At 44.6% G+C, this 25,157-nt stretch overlaps 1 protein-coding gene across 1 annotated transcript in view; it reads right to left on the reverse strand.

The window, feature by feature from the left end:
- Positions 1 to 25,157, reverse strand: part of LOC116358163 (transmembrane protein 211-like) — a 160,411-nt gene that overhangs the window by 103,767 nt on the left and 31,487 nt on the right. Inside the window, exon 2 of the mRNA XM_031808552.1 lies at positions 20,933 to 21,071. Within this exon, the coding sequence (XP_031664412.1) occupies positions 20,933 to 21,071 (139 nt within the window). The remainder of the gene's footprint in view (positions 1 to 20,932; positions 21,072 to 25,157) is intronic.

Genomic DNA, 25,157 nt, shown 5'->3' on the forward strand with positions numbered 1-25,157 from the left:
TTCTCTCTCTCTCTCCCTCCCATCTCCCCTCTCTCTTCCTCTCTCTCCCTCCCATCTCCCCTCTTTCTCTCTCTCCCTTCCATCTCCCCTCTGTCTCTCTCTCCCACTACCGTCTCCCCTCTTCCTCTTTCTCTCCCCCTCCCATCTCCCCTCTTTTTCTCTCTCTCCCCCTCCCATCTCCCCTTTCTCTTCCTCTCATCTCCCCTCTTTCTCTCTCTCCCCTTCCCATCTCCCCTTTCTCTTCCTCTCATCTCCCCTCTTCCTATCTCTCCCCCTCCCATCTACCCCTCTTTCTCTCTCTCTCCCCTCCCATCTCCCCTCTTTCTCTCTCTCTCTCCCTCCCATCTCCCCTCTTTCTCTCTCCCTCCCATCTCCCCTCTCTCTCTCTCTCTCTCTTTCTTCCTCTCTCCCCCTCACATCTCCCCTCTTTCTTCTTCTCTGCCTCCCATCTCCCCTCTTTCTTCCTCTCTCCCACTCCCATCTCCCCTCTTTCTCTCTCTCTCTCCCACCCATCTCCCCTCTTTCTCTCTCTCTCTTTCTTCCTCTCTCCCTCTCCCATCTCCCCTCTTTCTTCCTCTCTCCCTCCCATCTCCCCTCTTTCTCTCTCTCTCTCCCTCCCATCTCCCCTCTTTCTCTCTCTCTTTCTTCCTCTCTTCCCCTCCCATCTCCCCTCTTTCTTCCTCTCTCCCTCCCATCTCCCCTCTTTCTTCCTATCTCTCCCTCCCATCTCCCCTCTTTCTCTCTCTCTCCCTCCCATCTCCCCTCTTTCTCTCTCTCTCTCTTTCTTCCTCCCCCCCTCCCATCTCCCCTCTTTCTTCCTCTCTCCCTCCCATCTCCCCTCTTTCTTCCTCTCTCTCCCTCCCATCTCCCCTCTTTCTCTCTCTCTCCCTCCCATCTCCCCTTTGACATGACTCAGCAATGTGCTGCTTCCCCAACTTTGATAGTGTGTGTTTCATTTGGAGCACATAGAGCTGCTTATAGAAACAGAGTGACTAGAATGACTCCACACGGTCAGTGAAACAGTCAACAGAACTGTACTATTCAGTACAATAAAGAGAAAATGATGGTACTGTATATCTCAAAAATATACAGTACCAGTCAAAAGTTTGAACACACCTACTCATTCCAGGGTTTGTCTTTATTTTTACTAGTTTCTACATTGTAGAATAATAGTGAAGACATCACAACTATGAAATAACACATATGGAATCATGTAGTAACCAAAAAAGTGTTAAACAAATCTAAATATATTTTATATTTGAGTTTCTTCAAAGTAGCCACCCTTTGCCTTGATCTCTTCACAATGCCAATGTAGAGTGTTCTCGAGTGGATTAAACACAGATGAATCAGGAGGCATGAAAGTGCCTTCTTAATGACAGTGCAGCTTTAATTGGCTGGAAGACAAATTAGTAGTGTTGTTAATGTATCTATGTATGTGGAGCGTACCATTGTCCATCAATTCCCCACATCAAATACCAGGGAGATCAAACACATACTGTACACACACACGCACACACCCACACAAACACACCCTCATAACTCAGAAGGACACACATCCATGATTGATGTCCACTGTCACAGTGGGCTGTGAGTCACAGGTGAAAGGTCATTGTATAAGCATCACACACTGCAGCTAAACTGGGTCACGTTCTGCCAGCCTGCAGAGCGCAGATTGAAACAGATGTACGACAGATGTATCACTACAGTATCTGACTGGGGCTGCAGTTCAGTCAATTCAGATAGCAGTGTCTCCACATTGCACTTTCAGAAGTGTGTTTGATTTGAAAAGCAGTGTGCCCAGCATTGGAGGGAGTTGAGTTGATTTATTTAGTTATTATAACCTATAATTTGGGTCAGTTATTATAACCTACAACTTGGGTCAGTTATTATAACCTATATAATAACCTATAATTTGGGTCAGTTATTATAACCTATAATTTGGGTCTGTTATTATAACCTATAACTTCAGTCAGTTATTATAACCTATAACTTAGGCAGTTATTATAACCTATAACTTGGGCAGTTATTATAACCTATAACTTGGGTCAGTTATTATAACCTATAACTTGGGTCAGTTATTATAACCTATAACTTGGGTCAGTTATTATAACCTATAACTTGGGTCTGTTATTATAACCTATAACTTGGGTCTGTTATTATAACCTATAACTTGGGTCAGTTATTATAACCTATAACTTGGGTCTGTTATTATAACCTATAACTTGGGTCAGTTATTATAACCTATAACTTGGGTCTGTTATTATAACCTATAACTTGGCTCTGTTATTATAACCTATAACTTGGCTCTGTTATTATAACCTATAACTTGGCTCTGTTATTATAACCTATAACTTGGCTCCCTGAGTTTTTCCTGGTCAGGTCACGTGGTCCAGAAAACTCCAAGCCCCAATACTAGCTACAGCTAAAAAAGAAAATAGCTTTGCTTGTGGGAATGAACTTTGGACCATGCGCTAACTGGTTCGATATGCACTCTGAAGTTATTACTATATATCAATATATTGTAAAAAGTTAGACTGCTTAACTAAACATCTTGCTTGCGGACTTCTTGGTTTCAGAGTTTCAGAGTAAAGAAAGTTGTTAGTCTCTAAAATTGCAGCTATGTTGTTAAGGCTTTTGGCAAGCAGATGAAAGGGAGATAAATATCTGTCATCGCCTGAACAGGAGCCAAGAAACAGAAGCTTCTCTCCCTCTCTCCTCCAGTAAGGATGTAGTGAATGCTGTGTTCTCCTTATGATGAGAAGATGTGGGAAAGAGAGTGTTCAAAAAGAAGGAGAACAGCATTCAGATCTCTGTCACCACCCCTAGGCTTCCAGCTAATAAACAGTAGTACCCCAAAGACATGCTGAAAACAGTATGGTATGCTCCAAAGAGATACAGAAAATTAGGTCAAATTGACAGATTCTCAACAGAAAGGTCCTCAACAGATATTATGGGTGCTATAGTTATTTCTGCTCCAAGTCCTCCTTATGGTGGTGAACAGCGCATTCCATCCCTTCTGTAAAACATTCTAACTGAAGCACCACTGTGATGATGACTGACAGCTGGCACATGTACATTATACACATTAGCACTGATGTCAGATGTCAGTAATGACAGCATCATCAAGCACAGGTGCAGCTCAGCTTTAAACCACAGGGGCCTCGCATGCATGGGTCCACACACTTCCACACACACACGCTCAAACACTCACACACACACTCCATAGCCGTGTTCCTGTAATGCAGAGTTTAGTAAGAGTAGTAGTGATAGTTTCATTTTCATGTTTGGGAGGAGAGAGGACATCTGCATAGCAGCTCTGCCCAGGGGAGGGTTGACACAGCAGGCTGCTGCCTCTTCAGCACTATCACACTGGAAGACAAGAACACAGTGTGTGAGAGTGCGTGCGAGCCTCCGCTAATTCCCTCAGTGAAAAGAGCGAGAGAGAGTTGTTAAAGACAGTACAGTAACTCACTGAGGGATTTCATCTGATACGTTTGGATAACAAGCACTGCAGGACACACTGCTATACTGTATCACTGGGGCCAGGGTGGGACTCGGAGTCTTCAAAGAGGAGAAACGCCTCAACATATTTATCTAATAGCTGTAGATGGGTGGAAGTTAGCTTGATTGCAATTTGTAATACAGTTGAGAATGATGCTCCAAGTGGTTAATCAAAATGCTCTTGGATTCTGTTATGACAATTTTTGGTTGGGTGCTTGTCTGAGTCAAGAACAAACAAGAGAAATTAACTGAAAGCTTGAAGATTTTCATTCAATTATATGATATTGTATTGTTGTTTGGTATAAGCTTTGTGGTAAACATGCTAACCGAGGCAAATGTAATTACATCATGCCTGTATCCCCTAAACCAGTTGAGATTAAGACGGAGCATGTGCAGTGACTGCCTTAGGCTCCATCAGAGTGTGACGTGTCTTCAGTGTTGAACAGAAGAACCACACAATGAGAATCACACAGAGTCACTGTTCTGTCACAATACTCTGTCTTATAGCCCTCTCTTTATGAGACATGAGATTGCCTTTCCCATGAAACTGAATTCAAATGACTGATTAGAATAACGAGGAGGTTTGAAGCTGGAGCAGGACAGGCAAAGATCAGTCGCCTCTATTGCAGTTGTGAAAAAACATTCCCGAGAATGTGTGAGAGCATGTTTAAGGGTGGGTGGCATCCTCAGTTTTCCCAGCTCTTCACTGCCTTACTGTGAAGAATATCATACGGTTTCGGCACACACATGCACACAAGTCACAGAGCCGTCCTCCAGTGGACCTAGCCCACTAACAAAAACAGTCAAATAAAATATGTATGGAGGGAGAAGAAAAATCTCACCACCCTCGCAAATAAAATATGGCCCCTCCCTGTTACGTTAAAACATTCATGGAGAATGCTTACCACGTGCTACACTATATATACCAGGACCCTGAACCCCAGCAGCACCAAATGGAAGCGTTGTGCTGCTTTGAGCCAGTGAAGGTTGAGCGAGTTCACAGTCTAATCCTGGACTTCACCCATGGGAATTCATAGCTGGGAAAGGAAAGAGCAGGGACGTTTTTACCTCTAAAATGCTTTTTCTGGATCTGCTGCATGTGCTGCAATCCTCACACACACACACACACACACACACACACACACACACACACACACACACACACACACACACACACACACACACACACACACACACACACACACACACATGCATACATGCAGATGCACTGACACACACACACACACACACACACACACACACACACACACACACACACACACACACACACACACACACACACACACACACACACACATGCATACATGCAGATGCACTGACACACACACACACACACACACACACACACACACACACACACACACACACACACACACACACACACACACACACACAGCAGATCCAGAAAAAGCATTTTAGAGGTAAAAACGTCCCTGTTCTTTCTGGCGGCAGGTCTTTTAAAAGGCCATTTGCCCGAGCATAGGAACTAAGCTCTCGATTTAGTCAATAGGTTTAGGTTGTAATCCAACCTAACTAATGAATATAGCTACTAATTAGCCTGTGGTAAATAGTACTTCCCTGGCTATACGTCAAGCTATACGTCAAGCTATACGAACGAGAATCACTGCTGTTGAGCTGACACTAAATAAATGAGAAGGGAAAAGTAAATAAACATTTTCTCATCATTTCAAACTAGAAGCAGATCTAATCTTACACAGCTAAATTTGATCGGTTAATATAACACGAAGCTAGCACCAGTTAGCCAGGCACATCTCCCGGATAGCAAACTAAATTCCACAATACCTCTTTCGCCATCTGGCTTGGATTCTCTGTCGACACGGCGCCCCGCCGCACCACCACGACTGGTCTGCTGACGAATACTCGATCCGCTGTGCCTTCATCCGGCCTCCGTCGGAGCAGACGCTACTAACTTTAAACGCTGTGTCGCTAGTGTAGTGGGGCTCCCCTGTTCCATCTACTGTTGCCCCCTGGACACTATGATCACTTGGCTACATAGCTGATGCCTACTGGACTGTCCATTAATCACGGTACTCCATTCTGTAAAAAAATGTTTTATCTGTCGGCCCCAGCCGCGAACTCAGGCTCTGTGTGTAGTTAATCCGACCCTCTCTGCCTAGTCATCGCCATTTTACCTGCTGTTGTTGTGTTAGCTGATTAGCTGTTATTGTCTCACCTGTTGTTTTAGCTAGCTCTCCCAATCAACACCTGTGATTACTTTATACCTCGCTGTATGTCTCTCTCAAATGTCAATATGCCTTGTATACTGTTGTTCAGGTTAGTTATAATTGTTGTAGTTTACAATGGACCCCCCAGTTCCACTCTTCATACCTCTGATACCTCCTTTGTCCCACCTCCAACACATGCGGTGACCTCACCCATTACAACCAGCATGTCCAGAGATACAACCTCTCTTATCATCACCCAGTGCCTGGGCTTACCTACGCTGTACCCGCACCCCACCATACCCCTGTCTGTGCATTATGCCCTGAATATATTCTACCATGCCCAGAAATCTGCTCCTTTTATTCTTTGTCCCCAACACTCTAGGAGACCAGCTTTGATAGCCTTTAGCCGCACCCTCATCCTACTCCTCCTCTGTTCCTCGGGTGATGTGGAGGTAAACCCAGGCCCTGCATGTCCCCAGGCACCCTCATTTGTTGACTTCTGTGATCGAAAGCCTTGGTTTCATGCATGTCAACATGAGAAGCCTCCTCCCTAAGTTTGTTTTACTCACTGGTTTAGCACACTCTGCCAACCCTGATGTCCTTGCTGTGTCTGAATCCTGGCTTAGGAAGGCCACCAAAAATCTGAGATTTCCATACCCAACTATAATATTTTCCGTCAAGATAGAACTGCCAAAGGGGGAGGAGTTGCAGTCTACTGCAGAGATAGCCTGCAAAGTAATGTTATGCTTTCCAGGTCCATACCCAAACAGTTCGAACTTCTAATTTTAAAAATGAATCCCTCCAGAAATAAGTCTCTCACTGTTGCCGCCTGCTACCGACCCCCCTCAGCTCCCAGCTGTGCCCTGGACACCATTTGTGAATTGATCGCCCCTCATCTAGATTCAGAGTTTGTTCTGTTAGGTGACCTAAACTGGGATATGCTTAACACCCCGGCAGTCCTACACTCTAAGCTAGATGCCCTCAATCTCACACAAATCATCAAGGAACCCACCAGGTACAACCCTTAGTCTGTGAGCAAGGGCACCCTCATAGACATTATCCTGACCAACTGGCCCTCCAAATACACCTCTGCTGTCTTCAATCAGGATCTCAGCGATCACTGCCTCATTGCCTGTCTCCGCTACGGGTCCGCAGTCAAACGACCACCCCTAATCACTGTCAAACGCTCCCTAAAACACTTCTGCGAGCAGGCCTTTCTAATCAACCTGGCCCGGGTATCCTGGAAGGAAATTGACCTCATCACGTCAGGTGAGGATGCCTGGTCATTCTTTAAAAGTAACTTCCTAACCATAAGCATGCTCCGTTCAAAAAATGCAGAACTAAGAACAGATATAGCCCCTGGTTCACTCCAGACCTGACTGCCCTCGACCAGCACAAAAATTCTGTGGCGGACTGCAATAGCATCGAATAGTCCCCGCGATATGCAACTGTTCAGGGAAGTCAGGAACCAATACACGCAGTCAGTCAGGAAAGCAAATGCCAGCTTTTTCAAGCAGAAATGTGCATCCTGTAGCTCTAACTCTGGGACACTGTAAAGTCCATGGAGAACAAGAGCACCTCCTCCCAGCTGCCCACTGCACTGAGGCTAGGTAACACGGTCACACACCGATAAATCCATGATAATCGAAAACTTCAACAAGCATTTCTCAACGGCTGGCCATACCTTCCTCCTGGCTACTCCAACCTCGGCCAACAGCTCCACCCCCCCCCGCAGCTACTCGCCCAAACCTCCCAGTTTCTCCTTTACCCAAATCAAGATAGCAGATGTTCTGAAAGAGCTGCAAAACCTGGACCCGTACAAATCAGCTGGGCTTGACAATCTGGACCCTCTATTTCTGAAACTATCCGCCGCCATTGTCGCAACCCCTATTACCAGCCTGTTTATTCTCTCTTTCATATCGTCTGAGATCCCCAAGGACTGGAAAGCTGCCACGGTCATTCCCCTCTTCAAAGGGGGAGACACCTTGGACCCAAACTGTTACAGACCTATATCCATCCTGCCCTGCCTATGTAAGGTCTTCGAACGCCAAGTCAACAAACAGATCACTGACCATCTCGAATCCCACCGTACCTTCTCCGTTGTGCAATCTGGTTTCCGAGCCGGTCACGGTTGTACCTCAGCCACACTAAAGGTACTAAACGATATCATAACCGCCATCGATAAAAGACAGTACTGTGCAGCCGTCTTCATCGACCTGGCCAAGGCTTTCGACTCTGTCAATCACCATATATTCTTATCGGCAGACTCAGTAGCCTCAGTTTTTCTAATGACTGCGTTGCCTGGTTCTCCAACTACTTTGCAGACAGAGTTCAGTGTGTCAAATTGGAGGGCATGTTGTCCGGACCTCTGGCAGTCTCTATGGGGGTGCCACAGAATTCAATTCTCGGGCCGACTCTTTTCTCTGTATAATCAATGATGTTGCTCTTGCTGCGGGCGATTCCCTGATCCACCTCTACACAGACTGTTCTGTATACTTCTGTATACTTCTGGCCCTTCCTTGGACACTGTGCTATCTAACCTCCAAACGAGCTTCAATGCCATACAAAACTCCTTCCGTGGCCTCCAACTGCTCTTAAACGCTAGTTAAACCAAATGCATGCTTTTCAACCATTCGCTGCCTGCACCCGCACGCCCGACTAGCATCACCACCCTGGATGGTTCCGATCTAGAATATGTGGACATCTGTAAGTACCTAGGTGTCTGGCTAGACTGTAAACTCTCCTTCAAGACTCATATCAAACATCTCCAATCCAAAATCAAATCTAGAATTGGCTTTCTATTTAGCAACAAAGCCTCCTTCACTCACGCCGCCAAACTTACCCTAGTAAAACTGACTATCCTACCGATCCTCGACTTCGGCGATGTCATCTACAAAATGGCTTCCAATACTCTTCTCAGCAAACTGGATGCAGTTTATCACAGTGCCATCCGCTTTTTTACTAAAGCACCTTATACCACCCACCACTGCGACCTGTATGCTCTAGTCGGCTGGCCCTCGCTACATATTAGTCGCCAGACCCACTGGCTCCAGGTCATCTACAAGTCCATGCTAGGTAAAGCTCCGCTTTATCTCAGTTCACTGGTCACGATGGCAACACCCACCCGTAGCATGCGCTCCAGCAGGTGTATCTCACTGATCATCCCTAAAGCCAACACCTCATTCGGCCGCCTTTCCTTCCAGTTCTCTGTTGCCTGTGACTGGAACGAATTGCAAAAATCGTTGAAGTTGGAGACTTTTATCTCCCTCACCAACTTTAAACATCTGCTATCTGAGCAGCTAACCGATCGCTGCAACTGTACATAGTCCATCGGTAAATAGTCCACCCAATTTACCTACCTCATCCCCATACTGTTTTTATTTCATTAACTTTTCTGCTCTTTTGCACACCAGTATCTCTACCTGCACATGTTCATCTGATCATTTATCACTCCAGTGTTAATCTGCTAAATTGTAATTATTCACTCCTATGGCCTATTTATTGCCTACCTCCTCATGCCTTTTGCACACAATGTTTATAGATAAAAAATGTTCTACTATGTTATTGACTTGTTTATTGTTTACTCCATGTGTAACTCTGTGTTGCTGTCTGTTCACACTGCTATGCTTTATCTTGGCCAGGTCGCAGTTGTAACTGAGATCTTGTTCTCAACCAGCCTACCTGGTTAAATAAAGGTGAAATAAAAATATAAAACATATTTAAAAATTGTGGGTGTTCAATTTCACACTTTTGAAGTGTTTACATGAGAACCACCAGAAAGTGTTGAATTGACACTTTTCAAAATGTTGAACTTTTAACACCGATACTTTCCAACACCAGTGACATTCAAATGTTATACTAACTCAGTGTTAATACCTTGTATATAACCTTGTATATAACACTTTAGAATTCGATGTTTACACTAGGTCAGTGTTAAATGTACACTGTTATGGTGTTCACTGATACTTGTATTGAACGCTTTGGAATTCAATTTTCACACTAGGTCAATGTTACATTTACACTGGTATGGTGTTCACTGATAACTTCACAGCAAATTCTCCAATGTTAATTCAACACTGAGAGTGTTACATTTAACACGCATTCAGTGCTTATACAAATCCACAATTGTCAGTGTTAAATTAACACACTGCTAAGTTAAAAGCCTTGTTTACATATTTCCCAATGTGCCTTGCCTTTCGAGTGAATTGTAGAGTTATCACCCATGACTGTATTTGTTAGTGACAGATACATGTTTGTTGCATTCATCCATTTTCAGTGCTGTGGCCCTCACCAAGTGAGATCCTAAGTTAATATGTTATTTAATTATTTATCACAATGCAACACATAATTCATAGGGCCTTATTTTGAGGGCCTAGCTTTACCTTAATACAGTGGTCTAAAACTCATAGTTTACAGGAAAAATCAGGCCTGCAAGTCACATTATACTGGTTTGCAAAGTGATGTGTAAATTCCTGTTGGAATCCAGCCAGAGTGGGAATATCCAACATTTGGAATTTTTATTCAACCACACACAACCTGCATTCAGAATGTCTGCCAGGTTGGGAAAACTAAGATATGAGACTACCTTAAGCATCTAAACTGGAACAACCATTTCAGTAACGGATGTAATAAATCCATATAACAGATTGGATTAGCTAAGAAAATTGTATGTTAATTAGTAGCACAAGATTCATTAATCAATCAATGCAAAAACATAGACATAGAAAGAAACAATTCTAAAAATCAAACTGCAATAGAGCATGCTGGGAAATATGATAATGATGGGTGTGGTTTTGGTTTAACACTGGTTATTAAAACTTCTTGGTGACAGGGGGGCAGTATTTTCACATCCGGATGAAATGCATGCCCAAATTCAACTGCCTGCTACTCATCCTCAGAAGATACGATATGCATAGATATGCATATTATTAGTAGATTTGGATAGAAAACACTCTGAAGTTTCTAAAACTGTTTCAATCATGTCTGTGAGTATAACAGAACTCATTTAGCAGGCGAAACCCACGAGGACAAACCATTCAGATTTTTTTTTGAGGTCACTCTCTTTTCAAATGGGTTTTCATTGGGAATCCAGATTTCTAAGGGACCTTCTTGCCGTTCCTATCACTTCCACTAGATGTCAACAGTCTTTAGAAATTGGTTGAGGTTATTCCTTTGTGTAATGAAGAAGTACGGCCATCTTGAACGAGGGTAACTTGAAGTGTACTGTTAGATAGAGGCGCTTGACCAGAAAGCATGCAACAGTTTGTTTTCCTCCTGTATTGAACACAGATCACCCAGTCTTCAATTTTATAGATTATAGATTTATAGATTTACGTTACAAAATACCTAAAGTTGTATTAAAAAAGTAGTTTGAAATGTTTTGGCAAAGTTTACAGGTAACTTTTGAGATATTTTGTAGTCACGTTGCGCAAGTTGGAACCAGTGTTTTTCTGGATCAAACTCGCCAAATAAATGGACATTTTGGATATATATCGACGGAATTAATCGAACAAAAGGACCAGTTGTGATGTTTATGGGACATATTGGAGTGCCAACAAAAGAAGCTTGTCTAAGGTAAGGCGTGAATTATATTTTTATTTCTGCGTTTTTGTCGCGCCTGCAGGGTTGAAATATGCTTTGCTCTCTTTGTTTACTATGGTGCTATCCTCAGATAATAGCATCGTTTGCTTTTTGAAATCTGACATGTTGGCTGGATTCACAACAAGTGTAGCTTTAATTTGCTATCTTGCATGTGTGATTTCATTTTTTCATCTCTGGGATATGTGATTTCATTTTCAATTTATTTGAAATTGGCGCTCTGCATTTTCTCTGGCTTTTGGCCAGGTGGGACGCTAGCGTACCACATATCCCAGAGAGGTTAACACAAACACTGGGGTTATTTTACACCAATGAGTGTTAATTCAACACTTGAATCAACTCAAGAAAGTTAAACTGAAAAATCAATACCAGGTAACACTGGCCAATTTGACACCCTGATTGAACAACAGTATTTTTTAACGACAGCTTAAAAATGATAGTTATAGTTATAGTTACCATAGGGGAGCTCTGCTCCTAGTGGTTTACCTCACTGCCTAGGCAGTGAACAGCCAGAGAGAAAATTATGCACACACCTGCAGCCAATAGGAGTACAGGTGTCCCTATATAAGGGGATGCTTCCCCACAATCAGCCTCCCGAAAAATTCTCTTCAGCGAGACTGGGGATCGGCAGGGCCTTAAGTCTTAATGGGGCTCCGCTCCACTCATAGAACTGGAGTTACAACTCCGGTAACTATCGTTCTATATCGTGGAGCTCCGCCCCATAGGGGAGCTCTGCTCTTAGTGGTTTAAGGCGGAGCGCAGCGCTCCAAAATGTACACCATGCCGAGCCTAACACTTCCCACTTAATGAAAAAGTCGGACACAGCAATGGCTGCGGCCAAATCCCGCAGTACTGTAACACACTATGAAAACAGACCGTGTCACAATGTACTGCGTTCTCAGTCTAATCTGCCCTACTCAGTCTAGAGGCATAGGCAATGACTAGTGGGCAGATAAAACAGAATATGAGCCATACTAATCTGTACAAGCAGATATATGAACTCAAACTCCGTCAGTATTAAAGATTTGTCTAATAGTACTATAACACCAGTTACAGAAACGATATCCCTAATCCTTCCGGCAGGGCCGCTCCTCTCATAGAACTGGAGTTACAGCTCTGGTAATCGTTCTATATCGTGGAGCTCCGCCCCATAGGGGAGCTCTGCTCCTAGTGGGTGATCGGGGGCTATCAATATGATTGACAGCCCTCCTGTTCTCACGCGGGCTAGCAGTGGGAGAATGCAGTACAGCGGTGGAAATGCGTACAGGAAAACATCTGACCACGGTTGGTGCGCAGAAGCGTCTATCCCTAGTGGCAGTTCGTCCTGACCTCGTAGCAAGAACCATAGGGGACACTGCGCATTCACACATGACGCGAATAGGTCCAACTCGCCTCTCCTGAACCGTTCCCATATTTGGAGAACAATGTCGGGGTGCAGCTGCCACTCATCATCTCGGGGACCCCCTCGAGACATGAGGTATACTCCAATGTTCTGATAGCCTGGAATGTGTGCTGCTGTCAATGAACGAAGGTGTTCATGAGCCCACAGCCACAATTCCTCCACCACCCGGTGGAGTGCAGGAGACCTGACTCATCCTTGGCGATTTATGTAGGCTACTGTGGTTCGGTTTTCCAACCATGTGGCGTCCCAAGGGAGGCCACACATCTCCAACCGCCCGAGCCTGACATGTCAGAAAAGCGTCTGTAAGCACCAGAATGTTGGAGGACACTACATGAGTATCTCCAATAGTTCAGGTCCGCTCTGAGTGAGAGGGGAACTACCAACAACAGACGACGGTTCCTCACTGGGTCCAGTCATAGTTGGGCAAACCATCGCTGTGTTCTGTGCATGTGTAGAAGTCCCAGCGGAACCATGGAGTGGGCAGACCCAAGAGTGTTATGACGGAATGCGCCGTCACCATGTGATTCGGATAAAACCTTTGTAGGGCTAGCAACAAGGCAGCCAGCTGTAATCCCAGGTAGACAATCTGATGACTTTGCCAGGGCGCACTCTTTTCCCAAATCACAGCGAACCTCAGATGTGTGAGATGAATCACTGTCTGTGTCGTGTGTGCAATCGCCAGCTCTGCTGACGGGGCGAGAACCAGTAGGTTATCTAGGTAGGTTAGTAGCCTTATTCCTTGACAACACAAAAGTTCCATCACGTGGACTGGAAGATGTTTCGTATTGCGTCAGACAACAACATTGACGAATACGCTGATTCGGTGTGCGAGTTCATTAGAACGTGCGTTGAAGATGTCGTTCCCATAGCAACGATTAAAACATTCCCTAACCAGAAACCGTGGATTGATGGCAGCATTCGTGTGAAACTGAAGGCGTGAACCACTGCTTTTAATCAGGGCAAGGTGTCTGGTAACATGACTGAATACAAACAGTGCAGCTATTCCCTCCGCAAGGCTATCAAACAAGCTAAGCGCCAGTACAGAGACAAAGTAGAATCTCAATTCAACGGCTCAGACACAAGAGGTATGTGGCAGGGTCTACAGTCAATCACGGACTACAGGAAGAAACCCAGCCCAGTCACGGACCAGGATGTCTTGCTCCCAGGCAGACTAAATAACTTTTTTGCCCGCTTTGAGGACAATACAGTGCCACTGACACGGCCTGCAACGAAAACATGCGTCTCTCCTTCACTGCAGCCGAAGTGAGTAAGACATTTAAACGTGTTAACCCTCGCAAGGCTGCAGGCCCAGACGGCATCCCCAGCCGCGCCCTCAGAGCATGCGCAGACCAGCTGGCCGGTGTGTTTACGGACATATTCAATCAATCCCTATACCAGTCTGCTGTTCCCACATGCTTCAAGAGGGCCACCATTGTTCCTGTTCCCAAGAAAGCTAAGGTAACTGAGCTAAACGACTACCGCCCCGTAGCACTCACATCCGTCATCATGAAGTGCTTTGAGAGACTAGTCAAGGACCATATCACCTCCACCCTACCTGACACCCTAGACCCACTCCAATTTGCTTACCGCCCAAATAGGTCCACAGACGATGCAATCTCATCCACACTGCACACTGCCCTAACCCATCTGGACAAGAGGAATACCTATGTGAGAATGCTGTTCATCGACTACAGCTCGGCATTCAACACCATAGTACCCTCCAAGCTCGTCATCAAGCTCGAGACCCTGGGTCTCGACCCCGCCCTGTGCAACTGGGTACTGGACTTCCTGACGGGCCGCCCCCAGGTGGTGAGGGTAGGCAACAACATCTCCTCCCCGCTGATCCTCAACACTGGGGCCCCACAAGGGTGCGTTCTGAGCCCTCTCCTGTACTCCCTGTTCACCCACGACTGCGTGGCCACGCACGCCTCCAACTCAATCATCAAGTTTGCGGACGACACAACAGTGGTAGGCTTGATTACCAACAACGACGAGACGGCCTACAGGGAGGAGGTGAGGGCCCTCGGAGTGTGGTGTCAGGAAAATAACCTCACACTCAACGTCAACAAAACTAAGGAGATGATTGTGGACTTCAGGAAACAGCAGAGGGAACACCCCCCCATCCACATCGATGGAACAGTAGTGGAGAGGGTAGCAAGTTTTAAGTTCCTCTGCATACACATCACAGACAAACTGAATTGGTCCACTCACACAGACAGCATCGTGAGGAAGGCGCAGCAGCGCCTCTTCAACCTCAGGAGGCTGAAGAAATTCGGCTTGTCACCAAAAGCACTCACAAACTTCTACAGATGCACAATCGAGAGCATCCTGGCGGGCTGTATCACCGCCTGGTATGGCAACTGCACCGCCCTCAACCGTAAGGCTCTCCAGAGGTTAGTGAGGTCTGCACAACGCATCACCGGGGGCAAACTACCTGCCCTCCAGGACACCTACACCACCCGATGCTACAGGAAGGCCATAAAGATCATCAAGGACGTCAACCACCCGAGCCACTGCCTGTTCACCCCGCTGTCATCCAGAAGGCGAGGTCAGTACAGGTGCATCAAAGCTGGGACCGAGAGACTGAAAAACAGCTTCTATCTCAAGGCCATCAGACTGTTAAACAGCCACCACTAACATTGAGTGGCTACTGCCAACACACTGTCAATGACACTGACTCTACTCCAGCCACTTTAATAATGGGAATTGATGGGAAATGATGTAAATATATCACTAGCCACTTTAAACAATGCTACCTATTATAATGTTACTTACCCTACATTATTCATCTCATATGCATACGTATATACACTGTACTCTATATCATCGACTGCATCCTTATGTAATACATGTATCACTAGCCACTTTAACTATGCCACTTGGTTTACATACTCATCTCATATGTATATACTGTACTCGATATCATCTACTGTATCTTGCCTATGCTGCTCTGTACCATCACTCATTCATATATCCTTATGTACATATTCTTTATCCCCTTACACTGTGTATAAGACAGTAGTTTTTGGAATTGTTAGTTAGATTACTTGTTCGTTATTACTGCATTGTCGGAACTAGAAGCACAAGCATTTCGCTACACTCGCATTAACATCTGTTAACCATGTGTATGTGACAAATAAAATTTGATTTGATTTGATTTGATTTGAAGTTCCAATGCCGCCTCCACGCATTTGGAAAAGGTGCGAGGTGCCAAGTCTTTGTTGTGGATACATTCCAGAAGACGTTTTGTCGTAAGTATTCGAAAGGGCCGTTTGGCTACGCTCTCATTGAGAGTGCGTAAATCCAATATTGGCCTCTTTCCCCCTGCTTTTTTGGCACTAGGAAGTAGGGCGAATATAGCCTGCTGTTCCTTTGCTCTTGGGGAACAACTGTGACTGCTTCCTTCACCAAAAGTTTTGTAATCTTTTTCACAAGAGCAGCTACTTTCTCTGGCGTTTTCATCACAGTCTCCACCACGCCCGAAAAACGGGAGGAGTTCGGTGGAATTGGATGGCATAACCCTTCTCCAGCATCCGGCTTAGCCAGGGGGATAGGGTGCAGCTTCGCTGCCACACTGAATAATGCTCTGAGAGCGGGAGAGCCCAAATTTTGGCGCTTTCTGTGAGAACATGGGGTGCCGACACTTTGGTTATATGTGCACGGGTCTGAGCTGCACTAACTGAGACGCCTGCCTGAGTTAGTGTGCTGTCCCCCAACAGCGATTGCGTCATCGGCCCAACATGGGGCTGTGTACGCAAGCTGCTCTTTAAGCCCTTAACCACATTACTCCTGGGGGTACAGGGTTTTTATGAGGTATAGCATAGCGGCTCATCAAGAGTGTCCGCTTTGCTGCCCTCATGTCATTTCCACAACATCCTCATGTGTGTGCTCAGCTATGCACTCATGATGGGCTGTGCAACAAACAGAGTGGTGAGAGGAAGAGAGAGATATTTTTATTTTTACCTTTATTTAACTAGGCAAGTCAGTTAAGAACAAATTCTTATTTTCAATGACGGCCTAGGAACAGGGGCAGAGCGACAGATTTGTACCTTGTCAGCTCGGGGATTTGAACTTGCAACCTTTCGGTTACTAGTCCAACACTCTAACCACTAGGCTACCCAGCCGCCCCAATAGAGAGAGAAGGAACCTGAATGGTCTGAACCTGAAGTTTGTTATGGAAAAGAGATTCTCTTGTGACAAAGGTAGATGGAACACATTCTTTATTAACAACTGACACATTGGCTCCTCCATCCCCTTTGCAGGGGTGGGGGAAGAGCAGTGGGCGCTGTCACACGAAGTGCTGCGCTCTCTCCCGTCCTCTCCCCCTCGTCCCATCATGGCCGTCGTCTCTTCTGGCTGCACCTAGGCCATCAGGGCGAGGAAATGAAAATCTCTCTCACCGGTGGAGCCTCTGCCATCTCTGATGCGGCCGGAGGGGCGCAGCCCGCTCCTGGTGCACCGGGTGCCGCTGCTCGACGGGCTCTCCATCTGGCTGTAGACCCAGGTCTACTAGAGAAGGTGGAGTGAGGAGGCTCTTTTGAACCTGCTCTAGACCCTCCTGTCAATGGCAGGTGTCTAGCGAGCTGCATCTTCTCCTCCTTTAGCTTCCCAAAACGTGCCGCCCGTTTCGGTCTAGAGTATGGGCCGCCCACCATCATATCCACCCCTGGGTTGGGGGGAACGGGGGGCAGTGTATTTAGACGGCTCGCGGCCTGCACATTGAGCCCTGTAAAGTCAGAGCGCACAGAGGCCATTGCGTAGGAGGGGGCTGCTAAGAACTCTCTTCCTCACCCAAGGATGTGAAATTCCCCTCACTCTCCCTAGGGAGGGGGCCATGTCAGCCTCGGTTAGTAGACTGGATTTTTCCCGGAGAAAAACCCAGACACTTCCCAACATCTTCATCATCTCCGGAGGCGCCGTCGTCATATGACGCCTCAGAACCTGAGGCTAGCACAGACAGGGCGTCTTCCAGAGGGAGATCTACTCTGCAAAAACCCCATAGCGGTTCCCTTCCTTTAAAGAGGGTGCAGATTGGGCATTCCGGGGGATCTGTGAGGTCGCCCCTAGCTTCCTGCGAATCCAAACACACGAAACATAAGTTGTGTGGGTCCATAGACGCCATAGTGGAGCAGCGACACTGTGCTCTTAATTAAAATATATTTTGGGGGTAGAAAAGGCGTGCTCGTGAAGGATGACGTCGAGACCATGATATCGACGGCGTGTTCGTCCTGAGTCTTCTCTCTTCTCTTCTAGGATTCTTCAGTCCAGTCCTGTCACTGAAGATAATGGGAGGCTGATTGTGGGGAAGCATCCCCTTATATAAGTACACCTGTACTCCTATTGGCTGCAGGAGTGTGCATAATTTTCTCTCAGGCTGTTCACTGCCTAGGCAGCAGGGTAAACCACTAGGAGCAGAGCTCCCCTATGGGGCAGAGCTCCACAATATAGAAACAACACCAACTGGCATTCAGTCAGTTCAAAGTATGACAAAGTAATACCACATCAACAACAAAACTGCTTACACCAGGATATGAACACTGAAGATTTTGCTGTGTAGTGAGAGAATCAGGGGGGAACTGACTGAGTGCTAAAACTGTGAGAGTTGTGAGACTTGTTCATTTCTCAACTACAAGGTGCGGCAAAAAATACCAAAGGTTTTCAAAAGGGCTGTCGACCGGAAATCCAGGAATGTTTCCAAAGAAAGTGTCTGAAAAGCCCAGGATAGTACAGTTTTCAATCTAGGAAATAAAGCAGTACTTTATTAGCCAGTCCTTTCTCCACTCTCCTCCTCTCTGTTATAGTTAACTGTATGATTCTGGGAACATCAGAAGGTGGGGGGAAATAAACCATATTTTGGTAATCCAACCAGTTGAACATATGCGTTGGTACTTAATGAATATGATGTCAGTTCGGTTGTCATCTGAGACATTCTCATCAATGACAGGATAACATAAACTGTACAGTGGAAAGTCTACACATTATAGTTATCAGATTCACATGGAATTGTTGTGCAATTTAAATGTTTGAATATTAAATTATTTGGGAGGGGATGAAATGTGATTTTAGCTTCTAAAATGTGAATTGGGTTTTCATGAGTGAATTAGGCCCGACTCAGTGGCCCGCCCATGTGAAGAGACATTGGTTAAACTATGAAACACGCCCTCCTCTCCCTTCCTATATAAAGCCTTGACGACAATATAACTTGCTGTTCCGGGTACATTAGAATGACGATCCGATGTCAGAAGGGTTCAGATAATAAGTACAGAACGAAGCCAACCTCAGCGTGAGCTTTGGTTGCGAATGGTATGAATTTGGAACTCTTATTCACTACAGAAGTGATACCTCCTAGCCGTTCAGTTAGCAACAGCAGCTGCAAACGTGGGCTCGGAAAGAACAGACAGAATATTCCATCTACCACACAACGACGTTACTATAACGTATCCAATTTACCACCAGAGACATTCTTCTGAGGACAGGAAGATCTCTGTTGGCCAACACGACCAGCATCTACGACCAACCTACCGAAGCGCAGCTCAGAGTAAATATTTATTGTATTTTCTTTTTCCAAATAGGCGGTAATTTAGAATGCACAAGATTTTGTATTTACGATAGAGTAGCTGCCTACGGCCCGATAGAGACATCGCTTCTCCCTTTGCTCTTCAGTCGTCCCGCTCTTTCACTCAAACCCAGCCCCCTTTTCTTTGGGTAACCAGCTCCGTACTCTAGGGACGTTTTCCTTTATGACATAATTTGACATAATAATTTGTAATCAATGTATGGTTCATTCTGTGTATATGTAATTCTGTGTGATTAGTTAGGTATTTAGTAAATAAATAATTCAACCCAATTTTGTATTGCTGATTCAACTTGTTAGCCGGGGTTCGTGAAGATAACCAAGAATTTACAACTTTCAGATGGGACTGAAATAAGGTGACGATTGATATGGACTGCCATTGATGTAAAATATTACTAGGTCTTTAAGAGTTTATTCGGAAGATAACAGCTCTATAAATATTATTTTGTGGTGCCCGACTTTCTAGTTAATTACATTTACATGATTAGCTCAATCAGGTAATATTAATTACAGAGAAAGGATTTTATAGAATAGCATGTCATATCACTTAATCCGGCATAGCCAAAGACACGACAGTAGTGTGTGTCCTTCAGATATCCTAACCTCACACAATGTGATAACACGTAACTACAGACAAACACACATGAACGGACAAACGTGCACACACACTCTATACAGTGAGTGGAAGGCATGTGGCTATGCACCAGGGTGGTGGGCAGCGGCTAGGGCTGCTTAGTTTACTTGGCTGGTGTCGTGTGTACATCACATTAAACCCTGAGCATCTCATCACCAGTAACCATGCTTAGTTTACTTGGCTGGTGTCGTGTGTACATCACATTAAACCCTGAGCATCTCATCACCAGTAACCATGCTTAGTTTACTTGGCTGGTGTCGTGTGTACATCACATTCAACCCTGACCATCTCATCACCAGTAACCATGCTTAGTTTACTTGGCTGGTGTCGTGTGTACATCACATTAAACCCTGAGCATCTCATCACCAGTAACCATGCTTAGTTTACTTGGCTGGTGTCGTGTGTACATCACATTAAACCCTGAGCATCTCATCACCAGTAACCATGCTTAGTTTATGGGGCTACTTCTCTGTTTGAATGAAAGCAGGGCCTTGATAAGACACACGTCCTCCTGAACCAATGACCTGTGTTAAGGGTCTGTAATTGTCTTTTTCCTGCCTCCTCTAAATCTCCCCAGTGCCCTCCTCATATCGCTCTACGCCAGCATAACACTTCACTCCACCACCGCACCGCAGCCCGTAACCTAGCAACGGCCCGCTGGAGGCCTGAAGAGCAGCAGCTTCCGTTTGGTTTGGTGTGAGTGATGTGCCTTGGCAACAAAGTGAGCTCCTCTTCACTTCAGATGATAGGCAGCTTTATCTGTGTGTCGCTCGTAAGTATCTGTACACTGAGCTGTCTCTTACCTATAGAGAACACTGAGGATGAACATGTAGCCTATCTAGATTACTAAAGAAGGTCCAAGCAGAGAAATGTGACCAAGGGACTTCATTCATAACTAATGCCTTCTTATGATTCACCTTGAACTTGTATGTCAGCCATTGATTAAACAAATCAATCTACCGTCTAGGTAATAGAAAGTGTGTGTGTTGTTTGTGAAGTGTTTGTTCTGTACTCACCCGCAGTCATCTGCATGTATCCAGCCAGTGTACAGATCCTCCTCTCACAGCCTCCGCTGGGCAAGAAGATGGTGATGATGGCCAACAGGGAGCTGACCGCCAGGACAGCACATCCTCCAGAACAGAGCACTACACTCGTCTGAAACACACAGAACATTTAATCAGATGCTTTTATCCAAAGACATTTTCAATAGCGACTGTGACACATACAAGTGTAGTAGGTATACAGCTGAAGTCGGGAAGTTTACATACACTTAGGTTGGAGTCATTAAAACTTGTTTTTCAACCACTCCACAAATTTCTCGATAACAAACTATAGTTTTGGCAAGTCAGTTAGGACATCTACTTTGTGCATGACACAAGTAATTTTTACAACAATTGTTTGCAGACAGATTATTTCACTTATAATTTACTGTATCACAATTCCAGTGGGTCAGATGTTTACATACACTAAGTTGACTGTACCTTCAAACAGCTTGGAAAATTCCAGAAAATTATGTCATGGCTTTAGAAGCTGATAGGCTAAATTACATAATTTCAGTCAATTGGAAGTGTACCTGTGGATGTATTTCAAGGCCTATTTCACACTCAGTGCCTCCTTGCTTGACATCATGGGAAAATCTAAAGAAATCCGCCAAAATTGTAGACCTCCACTAGCTTGGTTCATCCTTGGGAGCAATTTTTAAATGCCTGAAGGTACCACGTTCATCTGTACAAACAATAGTACACAAGTATAAACACCATGGAACCACGCAGCCGTCATACCGCTCAAGAAGGAGACGCGTTCTGTCTTCTAGAGATTAACGTACTTTAATGCGAAAAGTGCAAATCAATCCCAGAACAACAGCAAAGGACCTTGTGAAGATGCTGGAGGAAACAGGTACAAAAGTATCTATATCCACAGTAAAACGAGTCCTATATCGACATAACCTGAAAGGCCACTCAGCAAGGACGAAGCCACTGCTCCAAAACCGCCATAAAGCCGGACTACAGTTTGCAACTGCACATGGGGACAAAGATTGTACTTTTTGGAGAAATGTCCTCTGGTCTGATGAAACAAAAATAGAACTGTTTGGCCATAATGACCATCGTTATGTTTTGAGGAAAAAGGGGGAGGCTTGCAAGCCGAAGAACACCATCCCAACCGTGAAGCACGGGGGTGGCAGCATCATGTTGTGGGGGTGCTTTGCTGCAGGAGGGACTGGCGCACTTCACAAAATAGATGGCATCATGACGCACAAATATTATGTGGATATATTGAAGCAACATCTCAAGACATCATTCAGGAAGTTCAAGCTTGGTCGCAAATGGTTCTTCCAAATGGACAATGACCCCAAGCATGCTTCCAAAATTGTGGCAAAATGGCTTAAGGACAATAATGTCAAGGTATTGGAATGGCCATCACAAAGCCCTGATCTCAATCCCATAGAAAATTTGTGGGCAGAACTGAAAAAGTGTGTGTGAGCAAGGAGTCTCTTCATTCATTAGGCCTTAACTCTGTCTCACACTGACTGTCTCTGTCTTTGATAAAGCTGCTGCACGTCCTCCTTCATACATCTATTCCTACCCCCGGAGAAAATGGGGACGGTTGCCTTCATTTTTTGTTGAAGGTAAGAAAAAAAATGGAGAGATATGAAAAAGCAGCAACCCCTGCTGTTCTGAGATAAGTTACTCTATACTCTATTTAGAGCAGAGATGCAATAACTACAACAGAATAACTTGGTTGAGATTAAATGAGTTATCTTTATCTATCATACATAGAGTATCAGTCAATGCCTTCCCTCTCAAACACTGTAATTTATAAAGCTCTTACATTGCACTCAAAGCACTCACAGTCACAATAGTGAGTGTCCTTTACAAGTGTGTCTGGTGATTGGGGAAAGAAAATCATATGCAACCTTTTTAGAATTGTGTCATTATCTTCCAAGAAAAAGAATTGTATCATTATCTTCCAAGAAAAATAATTGTGCAGCTGAATAGCTCCATCATTACGAAGGAGTCAGAAAGAAAAGGAGGGAGGAGATATGTGCTGTTACACTGGGTTAAATCAACGTTTATTAATGGATCATAATCCAAGCAATAATCAATAGTGAACCATATTGATTTATGATGATGGTGGTGATGATGATGATGGTAATGACAAAGGTGCTGGTGCTGCATTGCTGATATTATGAGAGGTGAGAGGAAGGTATGCAGACTAGGCTAACGGATATAGAAAAGCCATTCAATATTATGTTCTTTATTCTCTTTTCCTCTCTCACTAAAATTATATTGATGTATGCATGGGAATGTCTAGTTCTTTCCCCCGTTGCTGGATCCTGATTGGCTCACAGCCTCCTAGTGTAAAGCCTAGTTGCCTCCCTGCCGGGCTCTTTTACATTCACAGTGACACATAAAAAAATATGCTGGGCCTTATAGAGCAGAGGAGAGGGGAGGGAACGGGGGGGGGGGGGGGGGGCAAGGCTGGAGTGGGGAAGGCCATCTATTCACCACATTATTATAGTCCCCAAAATACATACCCACTTAGCAGAAGCAGTCATTTACTGTATGGAGCTACAGGTTACAGCATATTTCTCCACTACCAGAAGAGTTGTTTGTGTGTTTCTGTGGCTATCTTGTTTCATTCAGCAAATTAACTGGGAAGCAGTAATAGATTTATTCACATGGCATTTTACACTTGCCATGTAAAGGAACTCCCGAGACTAATAAAGCCTATCACAGTTGTTGCCCCGTTGGCATCTATAAAACAAAACCTAAATGTCAATCTACGCGGCCAACATCAATCAAGTCTTCACATGTGTGTTTCTCGGCGAGCATGTGTCAGAAGTGTTCAGCTGTTGATGATACAAACACGTTATAATGACCTCATTATCATCACATCGTTTACTTACAGACAAGACAGAAAGAAAGACTTGAGAGGCCCTTTTCCATTGCTGCATTGTGGCATGCTACACACTGCTTAGAGCACAGTTACTTAGTAGAAAATTGGGTTCTAATAGCGCTGACATTTTCAGTGATGCTTTCTAAATAGATTGTAATTATATGTGAATAACTACGCAGAGCACTGAAACAGCACAACAAGATGGAGATGGAGAAAGTCAATTTGAAGTCACACTAAAGAGGGAAATTGTAAAAACAAAAATGTCATTCTGATTTTGGTGGAGAACATGAGGAGAATGAATAGACAGTGGAGAACATGAGGAGAATGAATAGACAGTGGAGAACATGAGGAGAATGAATAGACAGTGGAGAACAGCCCTATCCTGTTATATGAGGACATTATTATCACTGTGGCTGTTCCGCATCTAAAGTAGATATATAGGAAACACTGGCCCAGGGTGGTCAGCCCTGTGGTATAAGACTACAGAAATGTTCAACCACACAGGCACTCACACACATCCTAAAACACTAACACAAAAGCACACGGCCCCACACATCCCGATGGTCAGGGCTGGGGCTCAGTCATAAAGACTGTTTTATTGGTTTCCTACTCCTAACAAATCCAATATCACATCCAAGGCCTGTACTGGAGAGTAATACTAGTTACAGCACTGCTGCAGACCTAAATAAACCAAGGGACTTGAGTAATAAGGTATCATTCAGGTGGAGGCTCCATGGGTAACCTTTTCAAATGAAGTCAAGGAAGCCAAGGATTACACACTAAAGGCTAATAACCTTTCATTGTATAATTGGGAGTTATACAATTGGTGGTTTGGAAGGAGCTGAGCATAAGTGATGTTGCAGCCATAAAACAACCTGTCCTCCCTCCAAAGAAAGAATCACAATAGTATTTCCATGGAACTTGTGAAAGTACACATCCTAACCTCTTATTTATTTATTTATTTTTTATTTCACCTTTATTTAACCAGGTAGGCTAGTTGAGAACAAGTTCTCACTGCGACCTGGCCAAGATAAAGCATAGCAGTGTGAACAGACAACACAGAGTTACACATGGAGTAAACAATTAACAAGTCAATAACACAGTAGAAAAAAAATAGAGTCTATATACATTGTGTGCAAAAGGCATGAGGAGGTAGGCGAATAATTACAATTTTGCAGATTAACACTGGAGTGATAGATGGTCATGTACAGGTAGAGATATTGAGATAGTGCAAAAGAGCAGAAAAGTAAATAAATAAAAACAGTATGGGGATGAGGTAGGTAAAAATGGGTGGGCTATTTACCGATAGACTATGTACAGCTGCAGCGATCGGTTAGCTGCTCA

This window comes from Oncorhynchus kisutch, linkage group LG28 (genome assembly GCF_002021735.2).
Source record: "Oncorhynchus kisutch isolate 150728-3 linkage group LG28, Okis_V2, whole genome shotgun sequence".
Lineage (NCBI taxonomy): Eukaryota > Metazoa > Chordata > Actinopteri > Salmoniformes > Salmonidae > Oncorhynchus > Oncorhynchus kisutch.